General features: G+C 54.9%; 1 protein-coding gene across 2 annotated transcripts in view; it reads left to right on the top strand.

The window, feature by feature from the left end:
* The window catches only part of HPCAL1 (hippocalcin like 1), a 112,175-nt gene extending 93,560 nt beyond the window's left edge, over nt 1-18,615 (top strand). For both annotated transcript variants that reach the window (XM_060169206.1, XM_060169205.1), the window contains 3 exons: nt 12,363-12,758; nt 15,335-15,440; nt 17,765-18,615. In XM_060169206.1, the coding sequence (XP_060025189.1) occupies nt 12,381-12,758; nt 15,335-15,440; nt 17,765-17,862 (582 nt within the window). In that variant the 5' untranslated portion in view covers nt 12,363-12,380 and the 3' untranslated portion in view covers nt 17,863-18,615. The remainder of the gene's footprint in view (nt 1-12,362; nt 12,759-15,334; nt 15,441-17,764) is intronic.
* Nucleotides 18,616-18,922: the final 307 nt, after the last annotated feature.

Genomic DNA, 18,922 nt, shown 5'->3' with positions numbered 1-18,922 from the left:
GGTAAACAGGACCCTCGTGCCCGTTCAAGTGGACCTGAACCAGTTAGAAGCCCCAGGAGACACCTTGCTGTTGGAGAGAGCCCTTCACCTCCTCGGGATGGGGGTTCGTGGTGTCCGCGTTGCTCTGATCCCCGGGGCCTCAGGCTGGAGCCGGACTTGCCTTGGGCAGTGTGAGCCCAAGGCTCTGCCGCTGTTGAGGGACTGGGTTCCTCCCATCCTTTTCCCTCATTTTCTCTTTGAAGAGCAGGAGTTGGATTTTCACTGGCCCTGCCCCCGCTGGATGTACTGAGCCGCCGGGATCCCAGGCCCTCTGCCCACCCGGGTGTGTGGCCCAGGGTTTAATACCACCGTGTCGGGCATGCAAGGGAGAGGGTCGGCCGGAGAGTGCGGGACCGCCTGCAGCCTGCGGCCTCCCAGCCTGGCTCTGTCTGATGCTGTGATTGAGCTCATCTAGCCCATCACGCATGTCTTTTATCATAAAAGCTGCGATATAACCTCCGTATATTTGTCTGATGCTTAAATTTGTCAAAGCCCTTTCACAGCCTTCATTTCCCTTTATCCTCACAACTACACTGTGAAACCAACGGGTTGGGACCATTATTCCCATTTACTGCCAAAGAAACTGAGGCCCAGAGAAGCCCAGAGACAGCCAAGACCAAAAGGCTGGAGAAGTGGGTCCTGGGAGGAGACTCAGGCCATTTACCGTCCAGTGGGGGTCCCTCCTGTACACAGTCCCCATCCCGACTGCAGCCCCCGAGGCTGGCATTAGGTCCCCTTTACAGAGGAGCATCAGAGCCTTAGCCTGGAGCCTTGAGACGGGGGACTGCCTGCCTGACTGAAGCCCGGAGAGTGGCCCCCCCCATGCCTCCCGAGAGCTGCCTGTCCAGCACTGCGTGCTGGGTGCTGGCCCACCGGCTGGGCCTCTCCTTCTCCGTTCCTCTCCTGCTGGGAGGACGTTGCCTCGGGGAAAGACAGCGGCTCACATCCCGGCCGGAAGCATCAGAGTGGAATTGTAGGCTCACTCTGCCGCCTGCCTGCGGGTCTTTCCCACGCGGGCTTGGTCTGCGTGAGTCACTCCGCAGCCAGCCGGGCCCAAGCAGCCAGGAGGAATTTACTCCAAGATGTGCAGGGGCCGGCGTCCCAAACCTCCATGCGCAATAAGCCAGCTGAGGTGGTGGCCCCTCTGCCAGCTCTGTGCCCCCCAGGGCTGACCGAAGGGGGAGCAGATCTATGGTGGGGCTGGGAGTGGAGGGAGTGGCTTCTGAAATCTCACACCGGTTCCTGTCTTCAGCCCACGGTGTCCAGCCTGCCGTGGCCTCTTAGGTTTCCTTCAAAAGAGCAGTCAGCCTGCGGCCGGCTCTGCGTCCCTGAGGTGGTGCTGTGTGACTCATATGTTCGTTAGTTTCAACCTCGGAGCTTTTATCGTTCCATAGAACAGTGATAGAGTCCCGAGTCCTGGACTAGATTCATTCTGAGCGTTTTCCTGGGGCATGGGCTCTTTCTGGGGAGGGTTGGGGGGCGTCAGCCCCTCCTGTTGCTCCCCTTGACCATCTCCTCTGCAATCGGCGTTGCGTTTCTGGCGTCCTTCTGCAGTCGTGCTCAGCGCTCGCGTCCCAGCCTCTGTGGCCCTGGCTGGGTTCCCTGGGCCTCCTTGCCTGGCACATGCCTTTGTCCGCCCACCTGGAGAACTCTTGAGCCCTTAAGCCTGGCTCAGACCTGCGCTGTCAGACCTCCCAGCCGTCTCACGGGGGACAGGCCAGCTCGGCTCCGGCACTCCTGGACCCTCGTAAGTCAGCCTCGTTCTACACGTTACCCACATCGTGGCTGTGCTGGGGGCACCTGGGAAGGGTCTCTGCGTCTTGTTCATCCAGGTGTTTCCATGCCCGGCACAGAGTGGGCCTCGGGAACATTTGTGGGCAAAAGGGAACAAATGTCCCTCCCCACTCCAGCCTGGCATTTGGGGCTGTGCCACCGTAAGCGTCAAATTTGCCTTCAAAGCAAAGGCACTAAGGCGCCAGGTGGGGCAGAGGGAGACCCGGGCTCTGGGGCCAGGACCGCACACCTGGATGCCCACCTGGCTCGCTCAGGCCCACCTCTCGCCAGGTGCTGCTGGCCCCGCTCCTGGCCTGGCATCCAGCACCCTCTGTAGAAACATGGGACTCACCTATGGCTGGACATGCATGGAAATTTCAGCATTAGGAAAAACCACGTGGTCTTGGTTTCGGTCCTGCCTCGAGTCCTTTTCCTGTTGCATCGTCAGAGTCCGTCGAGAGAGGCTTATCCTCTCGGGCATCTCCCCTTCCTTTCCCTGTCTTGTTCTTCCCCCAGAGGCTCCTTTACGTCTGACCCACTAACCTGCCTTCCTCCACTGGGGAAGCAGTTCAGAGCGCTCGTCCCCTGAAGATTCCAGTAGCAGTGACCTTGGCTCTAGGGTGAGACTGCACCACTCAATTGAGAGATCCCAGCTGGAGGGCAGAGTGAGCCCCCGTGGCGGAGGACCACAGAGCTGGGGGTGTGTTCACTGCAGGAGGGAGGAGATGGTACCAGTTTGGTGAACGGACCTCTACTCTGCTGCAGCTGGTCCTGTGCCGATACATGGAACTTTCCAGAACACCAAGTCTGAATTACAGAATGTCCCTTCCTGGAGCTTCGAACCCGAGCAAGAGAGCACTTTGTCATCCTAATCCCTGATGTTGCTTCCCATTTTCCTGTTCCTGGAAGAGTCCCAAACTGTTAGAACAAGAGGGTCCTAGAAGAAACCCATTCACTTGTTCATCTGTTCGTTCATTCGGACACTGCGCTAAGCCCTTGGACACGCAACCGTTATTCAGATATTTTTACTGAGCCTAGTTGTGTGCCAGGCCCTGTTCTGGGCAGTGTGGGGATGTAATGGTGAGCAAAAGCAGGGAGTCAACCATGTATCAGTACAGGAACGGCCACGGAAAGGGGGCAGGGTAAGGGCGGGTAAGCAGCATCCGCTGCTTGAGATGGGCTCTTTGGAGGAGGTACCGCCAAGAAGACTCGAGCAAAGATGTGAACATTGAGGGAGTGCACTTTGCAGGTACTGAGGGGGAGGACAGACAGGTGGAGGGAACTGCAAATGCAAAGGCCTTGGGGCTAGAACAGGCTAGCAGGTTCTCCTACTAGCATGAGTGAGGTATCCTCTTTCCTAAAGGATCTCACAGTCTAATGAGCGAAAAACATTAGTAAACGATGTACTAAAAGTTGAGGTCATAATAGAAATAGGTTTAAAAATGGTATTGGAATGCAAAAGGAAGAGCAACTGTAGGGGGGTTAGGAAATGCATCCGTGAGTAGGTGACATTTGACCTGGGCTTTGGTGGATGAGTAGGAGTTTGCTGGGTGGCTGAGAGGAGCAGCCACATGGTTGACCTGGTGATTTCAGGCACAAAGTATTCAGGGAAAGCTACCTACAGTTCCTATTCCTGTTGTGTTAGGGGTTTCTGCAAGGGAAAGAACATCCTCTCCTCTCGGGGACTTTCCTTTCCTTTTCTCCACCTCTTCCTTTTCCCCTGCCTCATTTAGGGCATGTCAACCTCAGGAAAGTGGAAGGAGAGGATGGCTCAAGATAAGGAGGAGATTTCTCTGCCTTGCTTGGCCAGCCTGCCTCTTTCCTTCCCTCTCCCTTCCTCTCTCTTTTCCTCTCCTCCCTCCCTCCCTCCTTCCATCCTTTTATATATTTTTAAAGCTTTGGGGAGTCGTGGGGTTTTAAACTGCTGGGGTGGATACAGAAGTCAGGAGGACTTTCAGTTGGATTTTCTCAGCCATTGTCATTGCCTGGAGCCCATCCAGCATGTGGCTCGCCGAGGTACGTGGGCTGAATTTGGATCCAGGTACACCCAGTAGCCACCGGCTCTAGAGGTGTTACTAACGCCCTCTTGCCCTAGATCTCACCTGGGGCTTTTGTGTTCTCCCTCAGAAGAGGAGGAGGGACACCCCCTTTCTGCAGCCCCTCCCCCTGGCCTTACACCTTAGCCAGGACCAGACTTGGATCTTCATTGCAGCTGGCCTCCGGCAAAGTTCTTGAAGCTGCTGAAAATAGAAACTTGTGGGACTCGCATGTAATTATGAAACGCAAACACCCTTATCTTTCACTCAAGGGCACAAGGAGTGAAATAAACACAGGCCACCTCTCCCAGCTGGCTCGCAGTTAGCAGTGGGTCTGTAAACAGGACGCTAAGGAGCTTGGTAGCCCCCTAAACCGCGCCCCAAGGATCTACCCAGTGCTGAGCAACCACTAGATAGACAACGCAAGTCACCTACATATGTAATTTTAACCACCTTAAAAAAGTAAAAAGAAACAGATGAGATTAATGTTACCAAAATGATTAATCTACTGTATCTCAAATGTTATCATTTATCATTTCACATGTAATCAGGATAGAAAAATTATTTTTAATTAATTAATTGATTTTTGGCTGCGTTGCGTCTTTGTTGCTGCGCGCCGGCTTTCTCTAGTTGCGGCGAGCAAGGGCTACTCTTTGTTGTGATGTGTGGTCTTCTCATTGCCGTGGCTTCTCTTGTTGTGGAGCACGGGCTCTAGGCCTACGGGCTTGCTCAGTAGTTGTGGCTCGTGGGCTCTAGAGAGCAGGCTCAGTAGTTGTGGCTCATGGGCTTAGTTGCTCCGTGGCATGTGGGATCTTCCCGGACCAGGGCTCAAACCCATGTCCCCTGCCTTGGCAGGCGGATTCTTAACCACTGCGCCACCAGGGAAGTCCCGAAAAATTAATGAGATATTTTTTCCCTGTGTTAAGTCTTCAAAATCCAGTGAGAATTTTACGCCTAGGGCACTTATATGAATTCAGATCAGCCACTTTTTTTTTTTTTTTTTTTTTTTTTTGCGGTACACGGGCCTCTCCCGTTGCGGAGCACAGGCTCCGGACGCGCAGGCTCAGCGGGCATGGCTCACGGGCCCAGCCGCTCCGCGGCATGTGGGATCTTCCTGGACCGGGACACGAACCCGCGTCGCCTGCATAGGCAGGCGGACCCTCAACCACTGCGCCACCAGGGAAGCCCCAGATCGGCCACATTTTAAGTGCTCAGTAGCCACTGTGGTTACTATATTGGACAAATACAGCTTATAGACGGAAAAACTGAGGCACCAGCGAGGTGGAGGGGGCGTGGTAGGGGCGGGGTCAGAAAGCTGGGAGGCGGGGTCTCCAGCTCAAGTCCTGGGGAGCCTGCCCGACTGCGCCCTCTAGCGTCCACCCAACCTCACTGCAGCCGGAGCCACCCCTGCACCGGGTCCTGGCAGTTGTCGCAGACCTCTCGGGACAGGACTGGCCCCTCCTCAGAGCAGCTGCACTAGAAGCCCAGGCAGCAGGCGGCTTGCTTCCCACCTGCATACTGGGAGGAAAGAAGGACACAAATGCAGTGAGCCTCTTTTCCCTCTAAGACCCGGGCTCAGCCACAGGAGGAGCGTTTGTCCATGAGTCATCAGGAGAAAGACCCAGGGCTGCTGCTGCCTGAGAAACAACACATACCACCAGTTTTTCTCCTGCCCCTCCCGCCCCCCGTACCCCACCCCGCCCACCGTATCCTGTCCTGCCGGACAGAACAAGCACTGTCTCAAATGAGCCCTCCAGTCCCCTGAAGTGCAAATTCACTGCAGCCGCCCCTCCAGCCTTTGGCCTTTTATGAGGAGTTGGTTCCTCCCACCTCTCCCATCATCTTCCCCCCAAGTGTTTCTAAGTCTGGTTGGCCCAGCAAGCTTTGGAGATCTGAGGTGATGAAAGCGTTTTAGAGCAATGGGATGAAATGTCTACGCACGCCGGCAGCAGGCGTTGAGCTGTGATTAATGGGACATGAGCGCCCTCGGTTCCAGGAGGCGGGCAGCTGATAGGAACGACGCCATTAAAAAGGCTTTAATTTGCAGGCAATACAGACTTTGGGTTAAATATTTTCATAGGGCTCCCCAGTTACATGTTTACTTTTTTTTTTCTTTACAATTTAACACATTAAGAACAGTAACAGAGTAACTGAGGACCACAGAGATGGCTGTTAGCGCTACATTAACTCCCTCCCCCATTTTTCCATTACTGTGAATTAAAACATCGTTTTCGATGCCCTCAGAAGGGTGTTGTTTGTCTGATCCAACCCCTGCTTGGTCGTGAAGCTTTTTAAGCCCAGTAAGCGATGGCTCTGACCCTGAATCAGTTGTCCTCCCCTGGCACATCCGTTCTTCACCCCATCTTTCACTGTAGATGAAAGTAAGATTTTCCGGTAAATGAAAGCTGGGGTGTTTGCCTGATGACAGGGCCAGGGGGCCATTTCTGCTGGGAAGTGGGAGTGGTGGCTTTGTCTTTGCAGAAAGGCTTGCATTTTGTGAGCCATCTTTCCAGCCAGCTGGTCGTCAGTAAGGTTGGTTCATTGGCTTAATTAGTAACAGAGGGGTCACTGGGGTGCAGCATTCCTCCATCCACCATGTTCCCTTGAGGCTGCCTGCTTCAGGCCAAGAGCCTCTGGGACAGAGTGCTGAAATGAGGTTCTTTAGAAATATTTCACCCGAGCCTTTGGAAAGCACACGCAGGCTGATCCAGGAGGTGATGGGGAGTGCCGGGGCGGGGGGGGGGCTTTATGTGACATTCACGGGCCCCACTTCACAGTGGGAAGGCCGTCTTGTGAAACTGTCTGGAGAGAAGTTTAATGGCGAGGAGACAGGGGAGGTGGTCACCAGCTGGAAGCCCCGCCTGTCACAGACAGTCTCATGCCTCGCAGAAGCCTCAGTTCTTCGTCTCTAAGTCAGAGATGATGGAGATGCCCTTGCTCCCAGTCCGGTCAAGCGTGACCCCCGCCTGCAGGGCCTGGAACCTGCCGTGTGCGCCCTAGAGGTGGCCGGTGGGAGTCGAGCCTCCAGTGGCTCTTAAAGTCCTTGTCATTCAGTTTGGATTCCGCGTGCCACCTTCCAGGCAGACTGCCTCCGCTCCACGTGGGAATGAAGGATTCCTCCTCGGAGCTTGGACCTTCCCCCTCCTTCGTGTCACTTATTATGCCCCATCCGTATGCCATAAGCAGCCTGCAGTGAGAGCCAGGACCTTCGTCCCCAGGCATTCAGAGGACCCAGTGGACTGGAGTATAGTGCGCACAGCCTGTGCACCCAGCCTGGAGCCAGACCCAGAGGACGCGCCGAGGGCAAGGGTGGCCTGCACTCCTGGGCTGAGGTTTTGGGGGGCAGAGCAGCGGCTAGTGGGCACATGTGCACCACAAGCATGTGCACAATTACTCAGGTGCAGGATGTGATGAGCCACACGGGATTGGTAGACAACCAGTTTCCGGATTCTCTCAGGGGATGCGGTACCGCCTTCCCTGACTCCATTGCCTTTCTTGGGGGGGGGGGTCAGCCCTTGTGATGAGAGGCTTCTGCAACTCAATAGGGACACAGGATTCTTCGACCTGGGACCTCCAGGCCCAGGGGTCCTAGACCATCAGACCGCAGAGGGGCCGAAAGAACACTGTGGTCCTTATACCGCTTGCCACCCACCCCCACCCCCGGTTTTAAAACTTGTGGTAAAATATACATAACATGAAAGTGACCATCTTAGCCATTTGTACGTGTACAGTTCGGTTGTGTTAAGCACATTCACACTGTTGTGCAGCCAGCACTCTCCAGAACTCTCCTCCTCTAAATTCAGCTTGGGCTCTTAGGGAATTTCTACAAACAGAAGCCCTGTCCCCAACTCTGGATTCTTCCCTGGTACCCCAGGATGGCTTCGACATCCTTGGAGTTGTCTTGAGCTTTCTGTAGCAAAATTAATGTTACCGACTTTTAAAACGGTAATGCTGTAAGTCAGCCCTTTAATTCAGCGGACTGGGTGTGGTCAAGAAATCAAAGCAGAGGTGGGTACCCTACTTGAAAGCCGTGGGGTCTCCCTAAAGGACACTGGAAAATCAGTGATGGATTCCTGCAACATCATCCTCTAACCTGTGGTCTCCCATCAGCCCTGATGCTGACGGCCCCAGACTTTACTAACTCAACCTTCAAGACAGTGGCAGGAAAACATGATTTTCCACCCACGATTTCTTGACAGTTTTCCCCCAAAGTAAAACTTATCTTTTTTGCTTCCTGGACCCATCCCTCAATTTCTCCCAGCCTTGCTTTTCCTCTCTGTACAGCTGGGAATGCCAGGCCGGCCCTGCCCATCTCGCAGGGTTCAGGGTTGATCGTAGAGCTCTGTGGTCAAGCTCAAATGGACTCCTGGTCACATCCCAGCTCCAGCAGCTGTGGGACCCTGGGAAAGTTACTTGACACCCCCGGGCCCCAGTTTCACCATTTGTGAAATGGTCTGCACAGGGCCTGGCACGGCTTGGTGAATTGTGGCCGCAGTGGGGGGCTTTGATGCTAAAATGGGCCAGTGTGAGGGCCTCGCCTGCATCCTACATGCTCTGGCCTTGATGAGCTCTCAAAGGCAGGACCCAGGCCTGATATGTCCGTCCCAGAGTCCTACCTTCTCCCCTCTCCCCATCCCGTGAGCCCCCAGAACTCTCAGGAACTCCTTTGCATTGCATCCCCCAAAGGGGAGCACACCCAGGCTCTGCTGGAAGGCCAGCTTTGCCAGAAACCACCCTGCCTCAGAGTTAGCAGGTGTCTGTGTGTGTGTGTACACAACCAGTACCAGCACTGCAGCGGGAAGGCCCCCTCAACCAACACAGGTGTCTGTTGTGCGCCCGGCGCAGGGCGCCGCTGGGGTTCTGCAGCCCCACGCGCCTGCCCGCGGGGACACGCGAGAAGGGCTGGGAAAGCGGAAGCCTCCCGGGCGGACCTCGGAGGCCTCGGCTGTCACCTTCCAGTGGTTGTGTTGACCGTATTTGTCACGCTCCCTGGTATGGTCCCTTCCTTCCCATAAACATTCGTTACATTGGGTGGAGGAGGTGTTAGGAGTCGGCATTTCTGTGGGATCAGAAACAACACAAATCACAGACGCATTCTGAGGCCAGTTGATACCATTGTTCTGAGCGGTGGTTTGGTCTTCACTGAGGTGAACGGATTCTAAAAGGACCGACCGTGTGAATTCCCTGGTGGTCCAGTGGTTAGGACTCAGCACTTTCACTACCCGGGCCTGGGCTCGGTCCCTGCTCAGGGAAGTAAAATCCTGCAAGCCATGCGGTGCAGCAAAAAAAAAAAAGAAGATGTAGAAGGACCAACCCGGAGCTCTCAGAGCCCAGAGCTTCACAGAAGGTGGGTTGTTTCCACGATGAAAAGTGCAGGAATGCTAATCGGGAAAAGGCTGTACCATTAACTATTGAAGGCGGCCGGGAAGGCCATGTTCATGACCAGGGTGCCCTTCCCTGGACCAGCCTCCCCTGGCTGCCCCCGGCAAGATGTGGGAGGGGGCCAGACGACCTGGTCCGAGGGCTGGCTTTGCCTCCAGAGCCTCCGGGTCTGTTTCCTCCCTGGTGAAGTGGGACTAATACAGGCAAGGTGTCTGATAAAAACAAAAGTGTCCCACAGTCCGTGGACCTTCTGATTGTCCCCGATGCTGGCAGATCAGGAGTTAAAGCTTTGGGAACCTCATGGTGCCTGGCACGGGGCTCTGCCTCACAGATGCTGATGCCACACGGTACCAGGTCAGTTCTCGGGGCAGCTGTCTTAGGGCCCCAGAACTGCTGCACCAAAGCACCACAGACTGGACAGCTTCGAAAACAGAAATCTATTCTCTCTCGCTTCTGCAGACAGCAAGTCCAAGATCAAGGTGTCAGCTGGTTTGGCTCCTTCCGAGGCCTCTCTCCTTGGCCTGAAGACGGCCACCTTCTCCCCGTGTCCACACATGGTCTTCCCTCTGTGTGTCTGTGTCCCAAGCTTCTCTTTCAAGGCTACCAGTCGGATTGGATTAGGCCTCACCCATATGCCCTCATTTATCTTAATTACCTCTTTAAGGGCCCTGTCGCCAAATACAGCCACATTCTGAGTTCCCAGGGTTAGGACTTCAGCGTGTGAATTTGGGGGGGACAGTTCAGTCCACGACAGCAGCTGGCCCGCTCTGCCCACCCCTACGGACACGTGGGCACACGCTGCTGGAAAAAGGGCCTCAGGTCTCAGCTGAAGGAGTGAGGAGCGAGGAGGGGCAGATGTGGTGAAACCCTCCACGTTGCAGCCCCTTCTGCTCGTGGATGCTGTCTTTGAAGCATGAGATGGGAAGTTGGAGGAGAGACACCTAAGACAAACCACTCCTCTCCACGCCCTCCAGACACTGGCTGGGAGACTTTCACAATTAAGAGGAGTGTGGAAAATACAAAGCCTTGAGAGGAGCTGAACTGAGTAAAGGACTGAAGATTAGCCTTTTTAGTGCAGGAAATGCGGAGGTGGAAGTGTGCGGTCTGCGGGGTGTCTTAAGTCAAGTCTGGGGGCCCTGGGGCGGGGGAGTGGGGCTGCTGGGGGCCATTGGGAACTGACAACCAAGTTACTTAGAGATTCGCTGGTTTCCACTTATTAGGATCAACCTATAGGTAAAGCAGAAAGTAGAGACTGTAAACCTTGACGATGTACAAATAGTGGTTCCCACGCAAGACAGGAGCTGATGTGGAAGGAAGGTGGAGAGGTTAGGGAAGGAGAAGGGAATCAGTAGCTTGATCATACAGAGAGAGAGAGGTCCGGGTCAAGTTGCTAAAGCAAGAAATAGAGGATTCTTGTGTGTTTATTTTTTTTGAATTAAAAAAATACACAGAATTCAACATTTGAAATTACAGAAAGATTTACACTAAAAAGTCTACGTTTGTATAAAAAATAAAATAAAAAATATATATAATAATAAAAACTGAAAGCAATGGTAGAGGGATATTTATTCAAAGAAAATATGTTTGTTGTAAAAGAATAAATGATCCAAAGAACATTAAAAAAAATCAACTATACTTCAATGAAAACTAAACTAAACTAAAAAAAAAGTCTCGGTTTGACCCTTGTCTATCAGCTGTCTCTCTTTCTGTAGCCAGTGTTATCATTTCCCAAGAAGTCATTCCAAACATACAAGCACGCACATATATTTTCTTTTTTTTTTCTTCCACAAACAGTAGCAAACTCTATGTGCTGTTCTACACCTTTTCTTTTCACTTAAAAACAGATCTATGATTATTTCACATCAGTTAGTAATACAGACGCCTGGGTTGTTTATTATTACAGACAACGTGCAGGAATTGGCCGTGTACACAGGCTATTCGCACGGGTGGGAGCATCTTTAGATTTGTTCCTAGAAGTGGGGTTGCTGCGTCGAAGGGAACGTGTTTGTAGTTTTGAAAGATATTCCCAAATCCCCCTACCTGGGGGTTAGAAAAGGAACTTTTCTATAATTTAAATGTATATCAATTTAAATTTCATATAATTTCAAGTCATAAAGATAACAAGTAAAAACAATGATATATATGTATGAAACTAATAAAACCTGGGAGGAGACAAAGAAGTAAAAGGAGGTGCCAGGGAAGATATGTGAACTACACGGATTATATTTAGTGATGGGGATTCGGTACTTAATGTTTAGCATTTATAAATGTTAAGAAGCAGTTCAGGGTGGTTACCTCTGGGACGAGGGTGGAAAACCTTTTGTTTTTATTTTCTATTCTATATGCTTCAAAAATGAGTAAGCCATGTACTAGTGTTACTGTGAAAAATCAGAAAATAAAGTGAGGTGGCGAGGTGAAAGCTGTATTAATGTCTAGTAAGAGTATCACCCCAGGGTCAGTCTTATGGATGGGTCTTATGGAAAACCTCGTTGGGGAGCACGCTTCTGCACGCCCGCAGGTGCCTGAGACTTTACTACGAACCTTAGAGACATTCATGTACTCTTGGTGCTAATTCTAGATCCACCCCTGCCCCCCACTCCCAACCAGAGGGCTTCTCAGAGGCAAAAACAAACAAGAGGGACTCCTTAAAAGCTTCTGGACGCCTGTTCTAAGGATAAAATCAGAACATGGTGCCCGAACAAGAAAAGAACTGCTCAGAACACAGGGCGTGGGGTGCAGGCAGCGTGACAGTTTTGCCGGAAGCTGATGAGGGCGGTGAGAGTAAGGGTTTCATCCTCCAATCTTGTACAGCCCCTGCTGGGCACTTGATTTCAAGTTGTTTCCACCTTTCCACATTCTGGAAGTCAGGATGTGCCTTGCAGCGCGAGGTGGCCTGTCCTGACTCCACCGGCGCCTCCCGGCCTTCCTGGTGGTACATAGACCGAGGGCCCGCCTCCCCGCAGGGGTCCTAGGAGGGCTGGGGCACTGCATCGCGGGGAGGGCCGGAGGCGGGCCTCTCCAGCCCTTGGTGCGGGACACGCGGGGGACGTTTCTCCGCGCCGCTCGGTGGCTGTAGGCTGCGGGGCGCCCTCCCCCGCCCTGATGGCGCCAGCCCGGGCCCCTGTCTTGCAGGTGTCGCCGCCGGCCGCCATGGGCAAGCAGAACAGCAAGCTGCGGCCCGAGGTGCTGCAGGACCTGCGGGAGAACACGGAGTTCACGGACCACGAGCTGCAGGAGTGGTACAAGGGCTTCCTCAAGGACTGCCCCACCGGCCACCTGACCGTGGACGAGTTCAAGAAGATCTACGCCAACTTCTTCCCCTACGGCGACGCTTCCAAGTTCGCAGAGCACGTCTTCCGCACCTTCGACACCAACGGCGACGGCACCATCGACTTCCGGGAGTTCATCATCGCGCTGAGCGTGACCTCGCGGGGCAAGCTGGAGCAGAAGCTCAAGTGGGCCTTCAGCATGTACGACCTGGACGGCAACGGCTACATCAGCCGCAGCGAGATGCTGGAGATCGTGCAGGTGCGCCCCGGAGAGGGAGGGGCTGGCGGAGCGCGCCCGCGGGGTGGGGGGTGGGGTGGGGGCGGGGTCCCCCGAGGCCCCACCCACTCCGGACAGCGCTCCTGCCCTCCCCGCGCCTTCAGCCCTTCGCAGCTAGATGGCTGCCAGCCCCTCCCTCGTGCACTTTTGAAAGTGACGAGTTGTTTCCGGACTGGCGGGTCCTTGCAGATAGTGATGAGAAGAGCCATAGTTTACTGATCACTGGCCACCCATCAGGCCTGGCCTAAGCCCTTTGATGAGTTGTGGCCTTCCCGACCCTGGCGGGGCGGGGGTGGGGTGGGCGGAGCCGGGGATGGAGGTGTCATTCTCTGCATTTCACAAAATCTGAGGCTGGGTGGGGGACTGTGTTTTCCAGAGAGTTAACAGAGCTGAGCTATAGTAATTCAGAGAGAATTCCAGTAATTGAGAGGACCCTTGACACTTACAGAAGCCACCTGCCAAGACCTGTTCGAGTCCCCGTGTCTGAGAATAAAAGAACAAACAGTTTGGCATGTCCCCAGGAAGGTGCAGTTGTGGAGCAAACCTGAAACATTAGCGGCCACAGAATAAGCTCTGGTACAGAAGGCACTTCAGAGACCTCTTTGCCTCGACTCCAGCCAGCAGCTCTGGCAGGGGAAGCTGTTTTCCAGAAAGAAACCGTGTTTTGTTCACTTCCCCAGCTTCCTAGGTGTGTGGTAGAGAGGCACAGAGCTGCCGCTGCCTGGGTGCCTCCCTGCACTCCCACTCCAGGAGCCTGGGAGGTTCAGTTCTAGAATTCCTCAGAGGAGATGTCCTCTACATGGAAGGAACTTCCGGGCTAAGCCACAAACAGAGGGTATCAAACTCATGAACTCCTAGACCAGCAGCAAGTGGCCTGAGGAGTGACCAACCTATTTCCCAAACAGGTGGTTTTCGCACAGTGAGAATAAATCAGCACAGGTTCAGGGCACTCTGCTTCAGCTGTCGCTCCTGGCTCTTGGTGACAAAGCGGTGGTAGAAGGAAGAGATCTCCTTCTCAGGAATCACCTGTCCCGGCCCACAAGCTGGCCCGTTCGCTTCCCTGGCCCTGTCCAAGCAGACTGGCCCGGCCCAGACTTAGAGACACAGCAGGACAGCGAGGGGCCCCATGCCTGTCCGAACGGGGTCTGGCTGCTAGGCCCCCAGACCAAGTGCCCCAACTCTGAGGCCCTTCGCGTGGCTCCCGCAGGCGGCTTGGCCTGCTGAGCGGCGCGCCCGGCCGCCATTCCATCGTCAGAACGGGCTGGGTTCTACGTGCTTCAGAGCCCACCAGAGGCCGGGGAGGGTCTTTGCTCTGCCTCCTCTGCACTTGAACAAGTGCCTGCCCCTCTTAGGAGGGGGTTCTGTCTCAAGAGGCCCTGAAAGACACACTGGCCATGCTGTGAGGCCTGGCCACCTCCACCCTCCTCGGCAAATGGAGAGGGGCCAAGGAGGAGAGAGTGTAACAGATACCAGAAGCCTCACTTGGGATCATTCCTTTATGGTTTTGTTTTGTAAACCTACTTTCTTCTTTCTTTCTTTTTTTTTTTTTGCGGTACGCAGGCCTCTCACTGTTGTGGCCTCTCCCGTTGCGGAGCACAGGCTCCGGACGCGCAGGCTCAGTGGCCATGGCTTACGGGCCCAGCCGCTCCGCGGCACGTGGGATCTTCCCGGACCGGGGCACGAACCTGTGTCCCCTGCGTCGGCAGGCGGACTCTCAACCACTGTGCCACCAGGGAAGCCCATAAACCTGCTTTTTAACATGCTACAACTCTCAGACTTCTGCTATCCTTGGTGTGTTGTTTCAGGAATGAGACTCTCAGTCAAGCCATCTCCGCACAGAAACCCACAGTGGCACAGCCCCTCCCCCTCGCGAGTTACTCTGATGAGCTGCTGGTCACTGGGCTCATCGTGCCCCCTGGACACACACACACACACACACACCACAACACTGGGCCGGGCCACTTGGACAGAGACACACAGAAACGGCTGGCAATGGTGCTGAGCCCTTGGATGGCAGTGTCCTGGGGTTCTCGGTCCTGCTGGAGAGACCCATCTGCCCTGGCGCTGGCCTTTCTGGGGCTAGTTATGTGGCTTTCCCTGTGGGCTGTCTTTTTTGCTTCTAACTCAGGTACAGCAATCCCATAGTCAAATGTTTGTGGCTACGTGTGCTGAGTGATGGGCTGTGCACGTATGCGCCTGTGTCACCACCACCCTCTGTGAGTTAGAGAGCATTCCCAGCGCCCCAGAGGGCCTGGGAACTGTCCCGCCTCCTGCCCCCGCAGACACCCCAGGCTCATAGCTGTGAAAGTGGGTTGTTTGGCCTGTTCTTGAACGTCACGTAAGTGAGTCGGGCTTCCTTCTGCTCACATGCTGTCTGTGACATGCATCCACAGTATTGGGAGTAGCAGGGAACTTTCCAGCTGGGGAAGGGTCCTGAGGCTGTGAGCATCCTGACCTCTTGTCCTGCTGTGGGCTGGGCCGAAGCTCATGCCTGTGCCCCATCCACCCAGGGACACCCTGGAACCTCTGAGCACATGTGTCTGTGTCCCCCTTTGCAGGCTATATACAAAATGGTGTCCTCCGTGATGAAGATGCCCGAGGATGAGTCCACACCGGAGAAACGGACGGACAAGATCTTCAGGCAGATGGACACCAACAATGACGGTAAGATCCCTGTGTGTCTGTGCCCCACTGCTGGGAGCAGAGATGTGTTCGGGACCCTTTCCTCCTTCTCTGTAGCTTCTCAGACCTCACCTGGCCCACCCCTGGCCCTGCCCGGCCAGCGCAGCTGCGCTGAGGGGAGAGCCAGTGTTCGGAGTTGGGGCACTGGGTCAGCATCCTGCCCCACGAGCCATAGTCTCCTTGCTTCTAGAACGGGGAGACTGTAGGCCCGTGGGCGTGTCCCGGGGAGAAGAGGCAGCTGTGCCCTTGGCACCTGGGCCCTGGAGGGGCTGGGATCAAGCCTTCCAGGTGGTGGGGGTCCCTTTGCCCCCCGTCATCCCTCCCCCAAACCTCAGTGGCCCCAGGGACTCTGTCGGGATGTGCTGGCCTGCAGCAGCTCTGCCAGGATCTCTGGGCCTACACCGCAGCAGAAGTGGCGTGTCCAGGAGGGGCGGTGGCGACCATACAGTGAGGACGTGCCCTGTGTTTTCTTTTCTGCATTGGCCGTGAGCTTCTGCAGGGTCCCTGCCGGGGAAGGTAGCTATAAAACTGGATGGATCCGCACCTCTTGCCAGTGTTAAGTGCAGTCCCAGAGTCCGGTCTGATTTGCTTTTGAAGGATAAAGAAATGCAGCATTTAGAAAAGAAGAAGAGAAGATACCCCCGGGCTGTGCTGGAGATTAAAAATAAGCTAATGTACAGAAAAGTGCTCCTAAACCCTAAAGTGTGGTTTGCAGATGACGCCAAGGACTGAGCCAGCAGGGGGAGGGGGGCAACATGGCTGCAGGCACATCTCCGCAAGGAAACGGTTTCCAAAACATGATCCATCAGGCGCAAAACAAGACAGCCTCGTGCCTGGCGTTGCCTTTGGGCCAATTTAAAACATGTCTTCTGCCTTCCAGAGTAGCAGCACAGGCTTTGGGTTCGACAGACCTGCTCCAACCAATCTTGGCTTTTCTGAGCCTCGGTTTACTCCTCTATGAAATGGGGATAATAATTCAGTCTCTTGTGGTTTTGAGGATTCAGTGAGATAGAGCCAGTAGAGCTCTTAGCACAGCGCCTGGCTCTCCCTCCACCCACCTCTGCCCCGACCCCTCAGGGCCCGCTCTGGGCACCTTCCCAGGGTGTTTGTGAACTTGGGCCTGTGCCCACCGGGACAGAGCTCCTCCTGTGAACACCGGGATCCGTGCATCCCTGGAGCTCGGAGAGGGGTGGAAGAGGCGATGTTGGAAGAGAGAAGAGTGAAGCTGGGGTCGTCCTCCGGGGACTGCCCCACACCTTCCCTGCCCCCCTAGGAAAGCACAGGTGTCACTGAAGCCCTCTCCTGTGACCTGAGCCTGGCCATGCACCAGGAACACCCTGATGGCTGCAGGACAGACTGTGCTCAGGGACCCCCAGCGCCTTGCCAGCCTCGCTTTCTGCCCGGAGAAGAGGCTGGTGCCCTGGGCGATCGGAGCCCAAGTCCCCACCGACCATGTGAATAGTAACAAAGCCCAGTAACCCCTGTCCATCGTCAGAGGGCCCCAGAGGTCTTGTCTTCTGCCGAGGGGGTGGCTGTCCCCTCCCTTCCCAATCCGTCCCTTAGCCTGGGGTTGTTTAGTCTCCCTCGGGGGCAGCCTGTCTGCCCCCGCTGCTGGGGACCCACAGGAGGACGTGTCCCTCTTGGCAGTGGGCAAGCAGGAGGTCCCTGCCTGGCTTCCCGGCGGCAGCTAACTAACAGTGCATCCTGCAGGCCAGGCGTGGGCTGACCCCTCAAACACATCCTCCCAATTAACCCTCCCGGTGGCCCTTTGAGATGGGCGTTCCCACGATCCCACCACACAGATGAAGACCCTGGGACGTGGAGAGGTTGGCATTCGCTCTACTGCTGTCCTCTGGGGTAAATGGCTCTATTTCATTGTACAGCTGCAGAGCCTCAGACGCAGAGGCAAGCAGTAGGTCCCCACCCAGGCCTGGCCCTCTCGACCCTGGGTTAGTTCTGGTTTAGAGGCAGGTGTCATGTTCTTTCTGGACAAGGCGCATCTTTCTTAAATAAGGCGTGGGGCTATTTCTAAAAGGGTTTGAATTGCCCCACCAGGCACGGTCTGCTGCCATACTGGGTACGTCCTTTGAGGTGCCCAGTGCTTTGCAATGAGCACTGAAAGCAAAAAAGGTTTTTCCAGAAATGCTCTGGAAGTGTGTGGAGCCTGGACGCGTCTAGCTTCAGGAGGGCTCAAGACTTGGACCAGAGGAGACGTCCCTGACACCGGAGCTGTCCCCATGCTCTCCTAAGGGTGATGAACTGTGCGTACTGGCTAACTCCCGTTTCTCCCGTCCTCCATCCCACAGGCAAATTGTCCCTGGAAGAATTCATTAAAGGTGCCAAGAGCGACCCATCCATCGTCCGGTTGTTACAGTGTGACCCCAGCAGCGCCAGTCAGTTCTAAGGGGTCGGCGTCTGGACAGTGCAGAGAAACACAGGCTTGTCTTGCCGTTTAAGCTTAGCTTGCAAAAGTGGATGCCTCTTCAATCATTCCTGCTCTCCCGGGGCGGCCAGGCAACACGCATCTGCCGGCTTGGTGGCCACGCCTCCCTCCTCACCTGGCCTCCTCCCGCCCCCTCCCCAGTCCCTCCAGGGCGAACTCCCTGGCATGTGGTTATTCCCAGGGCTCACGGTGTCCTGGCTTCTGGGGCACCTCCCTGCCCGCAGGGAGCCCAGGGGACACCCCGAGGATCCCCGTGGGACTTTCTAAGATCGCGCCAAGGCCAGCTGATTGATTTTGTGATCGCAGGGAAAATGGGGACAAGAACAGAGGGAGAGTAGACGGGCAAGCCCTCCCCGTGCATGGCTTCACCCAGCTCGGTTCGTTTTCTCTGACCAAAGCCGCTTGCACGTATATATACTGTGGTCTCCCTTTAATATATAAGTTATACGTATGGTGAAGTGAAATGTAATGTGTAGGTCCTGTATTTAATGCCTCGATTGCCTTTGAAGCGTGGTTCCCTCGTGGCCTGTGATCCCTCCGAGCCTGGTTATTTTGTGGTATTTATGCCCTCAACCTGCCCTTTTCAAAAGGACGTGCATGCGTGCCCAGGGCCGTGGAGACCCTCCCATCCGCGCAGTGAACGCAGCCTCTCTGTAAGGTTTGTCCTCCCTGTTGATTGGTCTGGCATTTCCTGTATTAAAATGATCAAATAAACGGCACTGTCTGAGTTTTGTGTGGGATCGGGAGGCCCCGTTGTGCCGCCCCGGCCTCCGCGCTCTCCGTGCTCGGCCTCCACGCTCTCCGCGCTCTCCGTGCTGCCGCGGCCTCCGCGCTCTCCAGAACAGGTGCGCTCGGCAGGTCCTGCTGCTCTTTGTAAACTTGGCCCCTTCTGTATCCACGTAGCCGTTACTGTGTCTATAAATCTTGTGCAGACTGTTCTTCAATATCTGCCTCATGCCAAGAAATATTTGTGGAAATGAAAGATGACAGTTCTTGGCAGGTTTGACTGTCAGGCTTCTGC

The sequence above is a fragment of the Lagenorhynchus albirostris genome, chromosome 13 (genome assembly GCF_949774975.1).
Source record: "Lagenorhynchus albirostris chromosome 13, mLagAlb1.1, whole genome shotgun sequence".
NCBI classification, from domain to species: domain Eukaryota; kingdom Metazoa; phylum Chordata; class Mammalia; order Artiodactyla; family Delphinidae; genus Lagenorhynchus; species Lagenorhynchus albirostris.
The sequence above is the reverse complement of the archived record's forward strand: the minus strand, read 5'-3'. Positions and strand labels throughout refer to the sequence as shown.